Below are 17,233 nucleotides of genomic sequence, written 5' to 3' on the forward strand. Positions count from 1 at the left end.
TAATTCTTCTCAATAATTTGCAAAAACACTTTCAAACTGTTCTATTAGGGCTTTTAAACATTAATAATCAAGAAAATAACATCTGCAGAACGTAAAACTCCCATATAAAATGCATATGGCAGCAACTGCCACTTGCGGTCCTTCTGAGTGCAGTTTTTTGTTTTTGCAATATATTTACATTATTATTTAATTTTTATTAAAAATTTTATGACGAAAAAATAGCCAGATAAATTCTGCACGCATTCAATCAGGCCTCCAGGCGAAATGATATATTCTTCACTATAAAAAATTAAATTGAAAACTAAATTGGCAGCGGCTGCCACTAGGGTCCTTCCAAGTGTTAAATAATTCACAATATCTTTACTAATATTTATCAAATATTAATAAAAAATAAAAGTAAATACATATTAATAAAATATTTAAATAAAAACACGATTAAAAATTTGATGTATGCGGATTATTGCTTAAATTTCAAGGAAGCAGTCTGACATTTTATTTATCTCAATTTTATATTATGAAACTTCAATTTTAATTCATTCCTGAGGGTAAAATCGACGCTAAGACAGCGATGGCCGCACGGGCGGTGGGGAAAACAGAGAACTAAATAAATCAAATAAAAAATCTGGCAACGGGGCGCCTGATCGCTCGCTTGGTGCTTTGTCTCTCCCAATCCCATATGCTTTTAGGGTGTCTTCTGCCTAATAATTTATAAATACTACTTCCTTATGAATTTAATGAAATTCCTTTTTCTACGCTTTCTTTACGTAAATGATATTCTATTTTCCCTCGTTATTTTTCCTATTAATGTGTTTATCACAATTCCTCTTGCATTTTAGTTAAATCGTCTTTTATATTATATATATTTTTCCCTATTCTATAGTTCCTTTTTGACTCGTCGGCAGCGACACGAACTCCTTCACGGAGTCCAGCTGCTGATCTCCTCTCCATTTGTTCGCCACGATGACTGTCAATGTTTGCTGTATTTTTTACAATTTGTTAATGCTATGTAAACTTTAATTTGTTTTACACTGTTATAGTTATTTTGTTATGTCACTTATTGTAATATCATCAGCGGCTTATACGACTAGTGATCCGGGGTTTTCTGCCGTCTTACCCGGTGAAGTCGGTTTTGAAGTCGGCGGCAGTCGCAAAAAATGGAGATTGGCAATAAATTATTATTATTATTATAAAACCAAAGATCAATAAATTTTAGAAGCTTGCAAAAATGGTTTCCGAAGCTTTCGCAAAATGGTTTCAAAAAGCTCGGAAAATAATCTCCCCTGGCTATGTGGTCATATCAGTGATAATGATGATATGTATAGTAGTAAGCAGACGATAGACGTTTCCCAAAGTGAAAGATTCCAATTGACTGAGTAGTTAAGAAAAATTTCTAAAAAGAACCTATTTCTCAGCTCACTGAGGTAGATCTGGATCCATACCAAGTGTCGAAAGCTCTGGAAAAATTTTATTATTTTTATTTTGAGAAGAAGTAACCGCTGACGAACACTTGAAGATCTGAATTCTACATAAATGTTTATCCGCTAAACTAAAACATAAAAAATGGTAGAGTAAAACGAGTGAAACTTTCTGTGGAGTTCGAATTATAAAAATGTAATTAAAACCAAAAATTATTTACAGAAATATTTCTTTTTGAAAAATCTCACACTATACACGGATCCTAAATCTCTTAGTTCCCTCTGCTTGATCCTGGCAGTGGCATAAGTTGAAAAGCTGAGAAAAATATTGCTAATCAGCATCAAAATCAATAGAAAATCAATAAAAATGCAACTTACGTCGCGGAGCCTTCTTGCCTCCTTTTGGGGTCGTGGCAGCCGTTCTAGCCATCTTCTTCTTGGGCGATCCCTTTCTGGGAGATCTCTTCTTGCCAACTCTCTTCCTCGGAGTTCCTCCTTTTGTAGTTTTCCTACCTGTTCTTTTGTAACGCCTTTTCGGAGCACTTCCTCCTCCCCAAGACCTCTTCCTTTTGGCCCCGAGATCCTGCTTTGCCAGCACAGACCAATTTGTTCCGTCATCATCATCAGGATTCTCCTCAAATTGCTCTTCTTCCTTGGCATCCAACATAATTGCTGAAAGAGAAAGTTTGAAGTTTGAAATAAACTTCGAAATTTATCCTTCGCATAGAGCTCTTCGATATTCAACTGACAGCTACAAAACACACAGGAAAATGTCAAAAAATACCGCTGTCATTTTTTGACGAATGTCAAAGAACTCAGTGTATTCCAAATAACTCACATAGTTTGTGTGCTGCATAGTTCTGCGTAATGTCCAGCAATTGCTGTCCGAATTTCTCAAAATTGGCCGCTGTGATGTGAGGCAGTTTCATCATTTCCTCCTTAGTAGCCGGCATAACCCTGGACATCTCCCTGATGGTCTGTATATTGATGAGACTGGAAATATGAGCATTGCGTTCTCCTGCCAGTGTCCTCATTTTCTCCAGCAGATCATTGTGGCATTTCTCCTCGAGCTCCTTGAGTTCCTTGCCCAATTCAGAATCTGCTTTAGGCATCATCAGGACCTCCTCCTGTTTCGATCGATCCTTCTTAGCAGCATCCTTCTGATGCAGAGCAAACATGATACGAATTCCTCCCTGCATCAGATTCTCAATGGCTGATCCAATTCTGACGTAAGCTTGCGGGATGTCATTGATGAAGATGATTTGTTCACGCAGATAGTTGTCGAGAACCATTTTGTGTAGGAGTCGTTTGATGTCGGCCTTCTCCCATTGTGCCAAACGCGAATGATACTTTGTGTTGTGGTGATTGTTATCCTTGATCTTCTTCGTCTCGCTACCCTTGAAAAGATCCACAAGATGCAGTAAAGTAAAGCTCTTGGTTCCACTACAGAGATCCCTAACGCACTTGGCCATTTCCTTGGCTATATCCGTTGCGTCAATTGTTTCATATTCGCCTCTCTTTAAGCAATTGTCGCAAGCTGTTGACCTATTTTCCAAACACTGTTCCCTGGTGAAATGTTCAGCAAAATAGTTCAGTTGCTGAGATCTCCGACAATCCGTCACATTTTCGCAATAGTCAACCATCCTTGTCAAATTCTGCATGTGAACTTGCCTGACGTCATACGAAAGCGTTCGATCCATATCCATCATTTTCTTGTACCTCATCATATCCGTATAGTTGTAGTAGAGGATACATGTAGCTGGATCACCATCTCTTCCCGCCCTTCCAGATTCCTGATAGTAGCCTTCGATTGATTTGGGCATGGAATAGTGAATAACATATCTGACATCCGGCTTATCAATTCCCATCCCAAAAGCTATTGTTGCACAGACAACTTGCAACTTTTCTGTGATCCATTCCTGTTGTACAGTATCTCTTATATTGTCACTAAGTCCAGCATGATAACTCTTTGCCAGAATTCCTCCTGATGACAACTTCTGAGCTATTTGTTCGCATTCCTTCCTTGACAAACAGTAAACAATTCCACTGGCTCGAGGGTACTTACTTCTAATTAACTGAATGATCTCTCCAATGGTCGAAACACCCTTCTTCGGTGCCACAATATACTTAAGATTCGGCCTGTTGAAACTACATAAAAACCACTTGCAATTGGTCAAATTGAGCTGATTCAGGATATCAATGCGAACCCGTGGAGTTGCTGTAGCTGTCAAAGCAATTATCGGAACATTTGGAAAGTTACAACGCAACAGACTGAGTTTTTTGTAGTCCGGACGAAAATCATGACCCCACTGAGATACACAGTGAGCCTCATCAATGACAAACCTAGCAATATAGCCACGTTCATAGAGTTTTCCCAGTACCGTCCTTATTCGGTCTGAGGCACAAATCTTTTCTGGTGTCACATACAGGAGCTTAATTAAAGGTGGACAACATTCAAGTTCCATGAAAATTGAACGATGCTTCTCAAGACTAACTTCCCCCGATAGATGTTGGGCATTTATCTATAGTCAATTCAAACTTAGTCATAAGACAATCTGAGAGAGACTTACAATGATAACCGTACTTACATCTAGAGAAGAGAGTTTGACGCACTGATCGTAGATCAGAGACTTCAAAGGGCTGATCACAATGGTTACTCCCTCTGCCATGACAGCAGGAAGTTGATAACAAAGAGATTTTCCTCCTCCAGTTGGCATTAGCACAAAGCAATCCTCTCCGAGGAGGGTAGCATTAATCACCTGAGGAAAACCATTCGGAAAACTATTACTTCTTAAGCTTACGAAATACATGGCGGAATTGGACGTAATAGTGATATCTCGACAGCTTGAACTATAACGCAAAGCTCATTGAAGCAGCTGGAACTTCAAGTAACTCGGTAGTAGGTTCTAGTATTCATACATTACGGTGATATAGACGTAGAACTCACGATACGCAGTACTTAAGCTTCTGCACTAATGAGGGAGCGTGGCAAAAGCGTGGTGAGGAAGACAGAGTAAATAATCGATTTTCAAAGCTGTGTTTATCCGTAATAAGATCATGAATGCAAGGCTATTGAAATAAAGTTACTCCGTAAGTACGGTCATTCGGCATCCCGAACAAATTGATTAGACTGACTAGGATGACCATTACCGATGTGAGGAGCAAAGTAAAGGCGAACGGATCGCTGTCACGAGAGTTTCGCGTGAACAACGGACTCAGACAGGGAGACGGACTATCGTGCGTCCTCTTTAATCTGGCAATGGAGAAAGCGATCCGTGACTCCGGCGTGACGCGTGAGCATGAGGGGAGTCATACTCAATAAGTCCACGCAGCTATTAGCCTATGCTGACGATATTGACATTATGGGGCGCAATCCCAGAGCTGTACAAGAGGCCTTCATTCAGATTGAACATGCGGCACGAAATCTGGGGCTACAAATAAACGAAAGCAAAACAAAGTACATGGTGGCCTCGTCAGCAGCAACTCCGGCAACATCCACGGAGAGTATCGATCAAACAGGGTTCCCGATGGGGGACTACAACTTTGAAGTTGTCAACTCCTTCGTGTACCTTGGGTCAACAATCACAGCCGACAACAACATCTCAACAGAAGTCCGCGCACGGCTGCTGAAAGCCAACAAGGCCTATTTCAGTCTATCAAGAGTTTTCCGGTCCAGAACCTTAAGCATAAAGACTAAGCTACTGCTGTATAGGACTATGATCCTGCCAGTTCTCACGTATTCGTCTGAGACGTGGGTCCTTAGAAAACAGAATTGCGAATTGTTAGCCGCGTTTGAGAGGAGGATACTACGACGGATTTTTGGCCCCATATGTGAGGAGGGACGATTCCGGAGCCTATACAACCATGAGGTGTATTAGCGCTATCGAAAGGTAACTGTCGTGAAGCAAATACGCCTCAATAGGCTCCGGTGGGCTGGTCATCTGGTGCGCAAGGATGAGGACGACCCAGCCTGGAAATTCTTTAGGGGCGGACTCTATGCTTCGAGGAGACGAGGCCGACCCAGCCTCAGATGGACCGACGGCGTGGACCAGGACGCCAAGTCATTAGGGGTGCGTAATTGGATAACAGTGGCGCGTAACAAGCTCAAGTGGCGACGGGTCCTGACCCTGAGTCAGGCCAAGACCAGTAATTTGTTGTAGCGCCGTTTAAGTAAGTAAGTACGTACGGTCACGGGAATCACTCACAAAGATCGAGAAAGCTATTGAGGATCAAGCAGCTGCTTCTTTGTGTTTGGAGATTAGAAATTCGATGGTATGGTCATACTTAGAGCATAAACGAAGAAATATTACCCATAAGAACTTGGGGTAGACCTAGGACATGCGCTAGATCAAGAAATCATTATCTTGCCCAAATACATCTCGGAATTCATTCCCAAAAGTCGTGTCCTAAATCCACGACTCCATAAAAGAGATACTTATGAAATTGAAAACGAAAAACCAACATGAACTAACTCTTATTATATAAACATCGGCACTTGGTCCAATGGAGCTTAGCCGGACTGCCCGGTTTTTTGTGGCCCGGTTGTCTATTATAACTGAGCGTGGCTCAGTCCCCTTAGTCTTGACCCTCCTAAAGCTTCAATGCTCGGTGGATAAGAAATACAAAGTAAAATTCTCCGCAGTATCACAGTAAGATATCACAGATCTGGAGGTTATCACAGTTTAATAACTTATAAATTTAAAACAAAATGGACGTCTAAAATTAATTAAAAATATCCTTGAAAAGTCGGGGTATACATATAACAGTCGGAGACGCATCAAACATTTACATACGACTTTGGAGGTGGCCTCAGGATTAACTTTCCCGGGGCCATAGATATCAATGGATCTACGATACCAAACTGAACGAGACTTTCTGAGAGCGAAATAGACTCAGGGTGCTCATCTAGAATATTTAAAGGTGTGCAAGAACCGTTGAAACCGAATAAACGTCAAACGAAACATGTACGTCATGGTCAAAACGCTACCAGAACAAACTTATTTTGACGTTTATTCGGTTTCAACGGTTCTTGCACACCTCTAACTTGTACAATTTGGCAGTTAGGGATTAATAATAATAATAATAGTAATGCTGGAACAACATTCCATGAAGGAACAAGGCCTTCCCGCAAGGGGATTTCTAGACATGCATTATTATTTTTTTCTTGTACGGGATGAGGTTGTCAGTCCCATGCCCGTGGAATCAAGGACAGGTAAAGGAAATTGATGTATGCAAAGGACCTCTTAATTAATTATCCGAAGCCCTCGGTGAATGACAAATTAGGATAAATTTTTATTGCCAAATGTTACAGACTGAGGATCGGAGTATATTCAGACCCTTAGGCACAATAGTCTTGCAGTAATCGTTGGACTATATAAAAACCTACTAGCAGACCTTCAGAGAAATTTATTAAGGTTAGAAATTTGTCGCTACTTTGAGTGTTAGTCAATCAAGAGTGGATTGCAATGGATTGAAATGCCCCTCCACTCTCATGAATCGTACTACATTCCCTCCTAAAGAATAATTACGCCAATGAATCGTGACGTTAACAACGATTAGATATTCATGGTGACATAACCATGTTTCTTAACACTTTAACTTAATGACAGTAAAAATCGTGATAGAATCACCAAATGGCGTAACAAACCTTAATTCTTAATTGAATTGCAAAAGACCTATGCAATGAACATCAAAAGGATTCAATAAAGAATTTTAACACGCAACTCTATTGCCTCATAGTTACTACAGTATACTTCTCTGAAGATTTTCAGTTAGTTTTCCGTGAATGTTCGCCATAATGCCACAAAAAGGTCTCCGAGAAGAATGTTGGAACACTTTTAAACAACTAAGTGACATTGTCCGATTCATTGGATGTAACGCTATGGATGTTGACCATAGAAGACCGCCAAATATTTTTACTTATATTACAATTTTCCTAGTAATCGTGTGCAATACAATGGGTTTTACATCCATTTACCTTTTCTCAAACAGTTTAGAAAAAATGGCTGAGGCAATTTTCACTGTTGTTATTGGAATTCAGGCGGGAGCGAAGGTCTACATGGTAGTCCACAATTACAATATATTTCGTGAAGTAGCAAATCAAGCATCGGATTTTGTTGCTAAATACCACACAGTAAAAAAATGTGTAAAATTTTACTACTATAATAGTGCAAAATCGACGATTTTAGTTGTTTAAATTAAAAATGTTTAAAAAATACACAACATTTCGGTAATTTTTTGTCACGTGATTGAAAATTACCACTATTATAGTTCCAAATTTTCAACAATATTGTTTAATTCGAAAATGTTGAAAATTTGACACCATTATAGTGGTAATTTTTGACATTTTACTACTATAATAGTGGTAAAAAAATTTTAACAATGTTTTTTGTGCAGTAAAAGTGTTGAAAAATTCTAAAAATTACCACTATTATAGTGTGAAAAAATACACAACTTTATGGTATTTTTTGTCACATGATCAAAAATTAACACTATTATAGTATAATTTTTCACACTATTATAGTGTGAAGCCGTGTGTATTTCAACCAAAGTTGTTGAATATTTAAACAAAAGTTGTTGAATTTTTAAACAAAAGTTATGTAAAAATTGTTGAATTTCCATTTAAGACTTATACTTCAGTCGAGATGCATTTCGATGGGCAAAGGTCATATAGAACATCAAATATTTATAAATATAATAAATATATCGTAAAGATTCGAGCATCAGATGTAAGCATCTCGCATTAGGGGGGATCCTGAGACAGCAAAAAACATTCCATATGTCTAAAAAAGCAAAAATTCAACATATATGTAGAATTCAACAATTTTTGAGTTTACACACAAAAATTCAACAATTTTTAAATTCACCAACTCCAAATTCAACAACTTGAAATTCAACAACTTTAAATTAAACAATTTTTAATTAAACATTTTTTCCAAATTTAACACTATAATAGTGGTGTGAAAGGTTACACACTATAATAGTGGTAATTTTTTTTACTGTGCAGGATAAGCCTAATGTTTGCTCTATTTTTCGACGATATATCAAATCTTGCAATGAATTCAGAAGATACATGGCCTGGATGTACACCAGCTTAAGCTGTCTACACATATGAGCATTTTTTAAAAAAATTCTTTAAAAAAATTTTTAAAAAATAAAAATGGGTCGGTTTTTTTTACAAAATTGCTTACATACTAGGCAAATTTCTGCAAAAAATCCATTTTTTTTACAAAAATTTTCACTAGTGTAGAGCCGATTCTTTTTAAAAACCTTTTTAGGGTTATTTTTTAAAGAATTTTTTTAAAAAATGCTCATAGTGTGTAGACAGCCTTAGCAACAACTTTACTTATTGTTTGTATATCATTGCCTGTTGTAACCAGAACTAAAGTATTGCCATTTGGCGGAGTTTTACCGATTTTGGACCACGAAAGTGATTATGGATACCTTATCAACCTTGTAACCTACCTGATCATTATAACTTATGGAGCGTTCGGGTTCTTTACCAGTGACTATTTCTATCTAAACGCAATGTTTATGGCTTGTGGACAAATTGATACGATTAGTGTAATTTGTCAAGACCTAACAGAATATTTGGAAGAATATGAATCTCATGAAATTCAAAAGATTAACGGTTTAATCGCCATGATTGTTAAGACACAACAAAGGCATTCCAAGTACATGGCGATCCTCGATGAACAATTCAGTCTACATTCTTTCGTAATAATCTTGAGCAGCATGATGGGAATAGCCATTTCGATGTTTCTCCTCATTAAGAATGGATGGATACATGGAATAGTTATGATAATTCTGTTTTTCTGGGAGATATTTACACTGTGTTTGATGGGTGGAATCTATCTTATTAAATTGGATGAAGCTGAGATTCAAATGAATGAAACAAAATGGTATCTTCTGCCTGAGAAGAAACAGAGAATGTTCGTCTGCATTATCCAATATATGCAGAATATTAGCGAACCTCAAGCATTATCATATGTTCCGCTGAATTTTAACACTTTCGTTACCGTAAGAACGCTTTTGCAAAAGTCACATTTTATTAAAAAAAAAAAAAAAAAAACTAATTCTATTTCATTCTAGTGTTTGAAGTCTATGTATCAACTATTGATGGTTCTTCTCAACGTGTCTACATAAGACGCAGTATAAAGGATCAATCTTATTGCATGATATAAAATATTTAGCGCATTCGCCACTTTAGCAGCACTCATCACTTTGAAGTGTAAAAGGAGGAATGGGTGGAATATCTTAAAGGATAATTTCTTTTGAGTCAAGCCTTGTGAAACGTGAAAGGAAAAAAAAACTTCACACGCTATTGCAACAAGTTTCTTTTGTTAACTGTATAAGAAAGATCAATAAAAACATAATGGCTTCATAAGAATGACTCAAGTAGTTTCTAAAAAAAAAATACTTGCTCCATTAAATCCATTAAAATTACTTCGGGTACTAGGTTAGACTTCTAGTCTAAAACCCGTGTCAGAAGTGGGATTATTGATTCCACATCTACAAAACTCTCCCTCTACGATATTCGTGTGATTATGGAACCGAAAACGACAAATAAAAACCCCCGACAAAGGGAATTTCTTTTTAACTTTCGGCCTCAAATGCAAGACCGCCGAACGCTTTTCATGAAAAGCATTCGTAAAGCGTGTCCCAAATTTAAATGTCATTTTTTCGACATGAAGTTAGTCACAATAGGAATAGAGTTTTGTTTTGATTTTTTTTTAAGTTTGAAGAGAATTTTGTCAGCTTTTCATTTCTGAAAAAAAAAATTGAATAAGGTTGTGTTTTGGTTGAGAAAAGTGATAAAAATGGAGAACCTGCGCAAATTGATTGTGGACACGTACCTAAAGAATCCAAAAGCGAGCTTTTATGAAATCGGAAAGATCACTGGAAAGTGAATTTGAGTCACAATGAAATACCTTTTCAAGAAATATAAATAGTATTTTTATATGTACATTTCACATATTCCCTCTCATTTTAGTTGTCTAGCAAAGTCCTAGATATTCTATAGTGCTTTTTCTCAAATATTTCTCTGCGGAGAATTACAATGAGAGAAATTATTGCACATTCCCACACGAATATATGTGAAATCGAACTCCTACTTTTCTCTGACGAACGTCATACAAATACTTATAACCTGCTATCTTGCTCCGGCCGGGATGTTTCAAGTTGACAATTGTCAACTTCAATGGCTTTTTCTTCCAAATTTTCAAGTGCAAAACAGTGCTTCAGAAAAATGTGAAGAAAAGGTATTGTGTAATGTCTTTTGACTGCAGTGATGATTTTAGTGAGTGCGTTAGGCTTCAACTTAATCATTTATAGCCCATTTAGTTTTATTGATTCAATATTCTCAGTGAAAAAAAAAAACATTTAAAGGCAGCTGCCTCGCGTTTAAAGGCAGACTATGCCAGCTACCTTCATACAAATCGACATCACTTTTTTAATTTCCTCAGAAGGAAAAACTGAGGACTTGTAAGTGCTAAATGAGGTAAGCATATAAGGTAAAGCACCCTGTAGTCGGCCGGTTTCTCAACTCGGCCAGTGCGACTATTTATTCAATTTACTTAGATTTGTTATAATATGGTCTTACCGATTTAACATTATAAGGTGTATTATATTATATAAAACGTAAATCAGTGAAAATTTCTTAGAAGTTGACTATAAAACGTTAAAAAATTGGTTGAATAATTCAACTGGCCGAGTTGAGAAACCGGCCGACTAGAGGGTACTTTACCTTACGCTGAATGAACAAGAGAATTTTTTTGGTGTAGTAGAAAATAAAATCCATTTTGTGGATTCTTCAGAAAAAAAATCTTAAATTTGGAACTCCATTTTTCGTTTGAAGGCAGACGACCTTCCCCTAATCATTTTTCCTGTAAGCATTTAATTATGATTTCGGAGCGGGAAATCAGTATTTGGAAATAAAGAAGACGTCTTTCTTCTTTCGACGTCCACTTTATTCTCTCTTCTTCCTATTGATACATGATATTTATATGTATGCTCTCCCTTCGATCTTCTTTGTCTTTTATGAGATATCTATTTTTACAATTTTAAAAATTCAGTGATTATGAAGCTTGGTACCGTCTAAAGCATGGGCACTTTCCCTTACATTGTAAATATGTTGGAGAGCAAATAAATAATAATAATAATAATAATAAAGTGGTACTGGTTCCCCTTAAGAGCGCTCCTAATGTTAGAACGAGATCAACTCGTCAGAGAGGAGTATCGTAGAGAGGTTAGCCGAGGAGGTTTCAGTTCGTGTTAGATCGTCAGGAGGTAAATACGCAGGCTCACGATAAAAACTTTTGGATACTGACTAAAATATTGGAACAAGTTTTCCTTGAAACAATTTTTTTTTTTGGAATCAATTTGTACCTAAAGATATTTGTTTGTTCCAAAAAGTTTTCTTTACACTTTTGTTACGAAATATACACTCAGCTCTTCGATATCCGGGTGACAGCTGCCAAACACTGGCGGTTGATGTATTCAAAAATTATTTTTACTAAACATGAAGTTTGTCCAGAGTGAATTAAAGTATTATTAACATTGTATCGAAGTTTTTAATACATAATTGTGATAAAAAAATGAAACATAAGCACACCACGAAGAAAATTCTCTTTTTCTTTGTCAGACAGAAAATAAATTCACACGGCACAAAATAGAAAAACCGTTGATCATTCAAAAAACCTAAATGTCGTTTTGTCCCCCAATCAGCCGGATAACGAAGAGTCTACTGTAGTTACAATTTTGTTAGTTAGAGTTTTCTTTTGGAACCGTTTTGATACGGTGGAATGTCCACAAATTTGATTTGATTTCGTTTTATACAAATCTGTTCCTGAAAGTTGGGGTAGAATTTGTTTCCCTCGGCTGTTTTGTTCCCACTGTCAGGAACAAATTGGTACACTTTTTCATAACAATATTATTCCTACATCTGTAACATATTTGTTCCAAAAATTTTCAGTGTCCGTGGACGAGCTAATTTTTGGAACAAATATATGCCGAAATTTTTTACCGTGAGGAGGAGCTCTGAGGGTTCTAGGACAATCTCTTGTGACCAAGGCACATATCACTTCCCTGACATTTCTAACAATATGTTTTAGAAGTTGTCTAGATAGACATTTCGTACTTATACGAAAACACCGTTGAATCATTCTTAATAATGTGTTAGCACTAGCTTCTCGGAACGGCGTCGATTTCTCCTAAGAGCGTTCCTTGTGTTAGCCTGTGAGTTATTAGTATTGTTAGTCTGTGAGTTATTAGTAATTCTAGCAAGAAAAAAATTGAGGAAAATCGATAATTTATATGGATTGTAATCGAAAGATTATGAAAACTGCTCTCTCTTGGAGTTCGAGCAATTAAAATATTAAGGAAAAAAGTCTGGCGCGCCTAGCTGACCCACAGCCGATTGCTTCAGCTGGCGCGCCGGCGCGCAGCCAGCCGCCGACAATTTTCAAATGTTAGCCACCGCTGAAATTATCTCGGCGCACATCCCTAATTAGTTCATGTTGGATCGTCGTAGGGAATAGATCGTTGAGAGGAATACTGACGGTTCTGGAGAAAGCTACGGCGACCAAGGCGCTCATACACGCAATTGCTTTAATGGCTCCGCCCTTACAGATTCCTTAACGGATCTAACAAATGGTTTTTCAAGGTCGAAGATTAAAAAGGATCTAGAGGGCGTATTTCTCAACCGACTTGGGCAATTTTGGACTCGTTGAAAAGGTCTTGGAATTCCTGAGAAGACTGAATCGGTTTCAATCGGGTATAAACCGGTAATGAACCGATAAGCAATTTTTGATCAACAAATGATACAAAAATATAAAGACTGACCTGCAGTTGGTTTGGACGATACTCCTTGAGGCCAAACACTTCCCGGAATTTTTGTTGCATCTCCGCTGAGTGGCTGTAAGACCTCGAATCGAATTCCCCGGTGACGCCATCATTCCTCACGCCAGCATGGAAGTTTCCCATGGCATTGTTGGATTTGATGGAAGATTTTGTCTTGGTCTGCGTAGGACTTGGACAGGTATCAATGATATATTGGGTCTCTGCCTCTTGATGCATCTTCTGCTGGGCACTCATGAAGCCATTCTTCCTCGCAGGAACTGTAGCCTTGCTCGTACTTGGCTGTTCTGTGAAGTCCTCAATGGAATACTTCTGCCAGCCATCTTCGTCAACTTCCGTGAAGGAATCATCAATCCACTGAGTTCCTGTGGGCTTTGCCGGAGGATCGAAATCACTGATTCTCTTCTCGTTGTAGATTGAGAAGCGTCCTTCATTTTTCAGGGATTCCTCACGGACTTGCCCCAGGAGATCATCAATTTCATCGTCATCCGGAAAACCACTGGACTTCTTCACTGGGCTCTCTTCAATGGAAATGACGGAGTTGGACAGCAAAAGTCCACTTTTTTGAGTTTTTGCCACGAATTTCTTTTTACTGGGAGTCACAAGTGATTCATCAGGATCAAGAGTCTCATTCAACTCGTAGAAAGGTTCTGGAACTGAATTGCTTCGATAGGAAGATGAAGTTCCTGGAATTGAGGCTTCAGGAGGCATTTCTGCATGATCCTCGGAGGAAGCTTGAGAAGTCTGGGAGGAGATTTTCTCCCGGAACTTGCCCTGAATCTTATGCCTCAGAGCTTTGAGCTTTGCAAAAGTCACTGAATGAAAGCCCTCAATCGCTTTAAAATGTGGCAGTGGAAGCTTATCAATGATCCCACAATATCTCTCCATTGTCTCAATGTAAATATCTTTGAGCTTCTCAGGATCCCTGACTGAATCTTCAGTCACTTCCCGGGAGTTCTTTGTGCGCTCAACAAAGTCATCGAGACTGGGATCAAAGAGGATTTTCGGTTGGGATTTTGGCACTGCTGGAGCTGCAGAGGGAGGAGTTGGGGTCATACAGAGCAGATCCAGTTCATCTATTACTGGAGATCTCCCCCGCTTACCCTCAAAGCTGTCCATCTGGAGGCTTCTCTTCACCGTTGCATGCTTCAAATCGTCGCTTTTGTGGACTTTGGGAGAGAATTTGACCTTCTCCGAGGATAATCTCATGAGATTCTCCTCCACTTTCTTCACGGCTGACGCATACTTTTCGTCTCTGTTCATCAGATCGTCAGAGAGCTTCTCCAGGGATTTTGAGACATCGATTTTCGGAGAGGATTTTTCAGGAGTTATGAGTTTTTTCTTCGGACTATTTGAGTATTTGGCCAGAAGGCTCTCGAGCTGTTCCTCAGGAGGAATTTTGGAACTTGACTGAGGGGAGGAATCACTGTGATTCCCGTAAATGTTTTGCAGAACAGAACTGGGTTTAGGAGACCTCCTCATCGGAGTCTCAAACTCATCATCGCTGATCTCTATGCAATCCATTCTCTTCCTGGCCTTTTTTGGCTGGAACTACAGAAATATCCCTTGGATAAAAATCTAGAGGGGAACTGATCTCACAAGTGGACTCCCGGGACTCCCAATAAAACACCTAAAAATTTAAAAGGGGCACACGGGGACTTTTCTTCATTCGGATTCAAGATTCCAGGCATTTTATAAAAGCCTGGTACTTCGAGGGTATCTCGCTTCTCGCCCCTTAAACAAATTGCCCCACATTCCCCTAACAGATAAAAAAGGCTCAACCTTGGAGCCTAGCAAAGGAATTGGATTCAAGATGACTAGAATATCTTGACAAGCCTTAAATAAATCCCAGGGGGCTTCCGAAAACCAAAAACACGTGAAAATAAGCCAGGAAAATAGTGCCTTACCTTCTTGAGAGGCTTCTTGCTCAGAAGACTCGGAGAGCCTTCATCAGTTGCTTCCTTTGAATTATTCAGCACTTCCAGATTCTCCTTCAGTACACTTCGGTTAATTAGACCATTGAGGCCTGATTGAATGGATGTGTCTAGAATCCTGAAGCAAAGAAATCCAATATAAGAGAAAAACCTCCAGTTTCACAACATTCAGCAATTTTCTTACTTATTTTCCGGAGAAGCTTTGGGAATTCGCTTGATAAAATCCGTTAACTGAGGTTGTCTGCCTTTTGTCTTACTGCTAGGTGCTTTGATATTCACTCTTGTGGTCATTTTCACATTTTCCCACCAGTTTTTCACGGGGAAAACTGCGAAAAATTGAGAAACCTAAAGAGAAAACAAAAGAACCTAACCAAACTTTTCACTGACTTGTTTTGACATCGCGCGCTCCCATCAGCACTACATGCGGTGGGTTCTGGAACTAAAATCAAAATGACCGTTTTGGTGCGCGCTCTTTCTGCGACTTTTCTGCAAGCTTTTCTGTTTTCCAGCCCCAAAAGGGTATTTTTCTGTCGGAAAAACCCTCACATTAACTCCAAACTTGTTAATAAATCATCCAGCGAAATCCCTGATGAAATATGATGAGAAATTTACAATTATATTCGAAGGTTTTCATTTTCATACAAATCAGCATGTCGCACTTCTGCGATTTGAGTGGCATTCGAGGAATTCCTACACTCAATCCCGGTATTATGCACACAGTAAAGAAAATTAACACTATTATAGTGTGTAATCTTATTATGCATATAAATATTTGATGTTCTATAGGGTAAGTGTGCCAAATTCCGGCCAGCTTGCAATTCTGGCCACCTTTTTTGTTCCTCAAATTGCCATGAATTTTTACTTTTTACATAATCCAGAGTTTATACATTACAAAAGAATAACAAAAAATGTAACTTCGACAAACGAGATAACGTGAAAAAGACATTTGAAGAATTCCCGAAGGGCAAGAACTATGAGAATGAAGATGCACGAATTAGACCACCAAAGCTATGTCTACATTTTTATTCATTTTAAAATGTATTAAGAATGATTTTAAAGTAAATAAAGACGATAAACTGTCTATAAGATTCTAAGCGACACTCCTTATAGAAGGAATGAAAAAAATTAATTTCTATTAAAGATATGACATTTCAAACTTGAAACCTTGGCGCTTGCATGCAACTATGCCGAAATTTGGCACACTTACCTATGACTTTTTCCCAATGAAAAGCATCTCGACTGAAGAAATGTCTTAAATAGAAATTCAATAATTTTTACACAACTTTTGTTTAAAAATTCAACAACTTATGTCTGATAATTGAACAACTTTTGTTTAAAAAATCAACAACTTTGGTTGAAATGGTTGAAATACACAAGGCTTCACACTATAATAGTGTGAAAAATTATGATCAAACTGTAATAGTGTTAATTTTTAATCATCTGACAAAAATACCATAAAGTTGTGTATTTTTTCACACTATAATAATGTGACAAACTATAAACATACTATAATAGTGGTTATTTTTAGCATTTTTCAACAGTTTTAAATTACAAAACATTGTTGAAGATTTTTTATGACTATAATAGTGAGAAATTTTACACAGATTGCAATTAAATAATTAATTTATCCGATTTCTCACTATTATAGTGTTAAAATTTTACACATTTTCAAATTAAACAACGTTGTTGAAAATTTTTCAACCATAATAGTGGTAATTTTCAATCACGTGACAATAAATTACCAAATTATTGTGCATTTGTTAAACATTTTTAAATTAAACAACTAAATTGGTCGATTTTGTACTATTGTAGTATTAAAATTTTACACATTTTTTTACTGTGCACATTTTCGGGACCAAGAAAAACTCGCAAAATGGCATTACGCATCGAGAAAATTTGTATAGGGTGGCGGAATTATTTATGGTCACCTCGCAGATATCTTCAAATTTTTCCCACAAATTTATTTCGAAGAACCACAAAATTAGGAATATTTGATATGCTACACTACAGTGCTGTCTCTCTATATGC

General features: G+C 37.7%; 2 protein-coding genes across 2 annotated transcripts in view; one reads left to right on the forward strand and one right to left on the reverse strand.

Annotated features, from left to right (window-relative positions):
• Window positions 1-17,233, forward strand: part of LOC129799205 (integrator complex subunit 4) — a 252,861-nt gene that overhangs the window by 211,447 nt on the left and 24,181 nt on the right. The gene's annotated exons all lie outside the window — the stretch shown is intronic.
• LOC129799203 (recQ-like DNA helicase Blm) lies at window positions 1,591-15,612 on the reverse strand. The gene is made up of 7 exons (XM_055842892.1): window positions 15,390-15,612; window positions 15,179-15,323; window positions 13,257-14,822; window positions 4,004-4,174; window positions 2,254-3,937; window positions 1,794-2,087; window positions 1,591-1,731 (listed from the first exon to the last, which is right to left on the reverse strand). The coding sequence occupies exons 1-7, from the start codon at window positions 15,494-15,496 to the stop codon at window positions 1,688-1,690; spliced, it is 4,011 nt and encodes a 1,336-aa protein (XP_055698867.1). The 5' UTR covers window positions 15,497-15,612; the 3' UTR covers window positions 1,591-1,687.

This window comes from Phlebotomus papatasi, chromosome 1 (genome assembly GCF_024763615.1).
Source record: "Phlebotomus papatasi isolate M1 chromosome 1, Ppap_2.1, whole genome shotgun sequence".
NCBI classification, from domain to species: Eukaryota; Metazoa; Arthropoda; class Insecta; order Diptera; family Psychodidae; genus Phlebotomus; species Phlebotomus papatasi.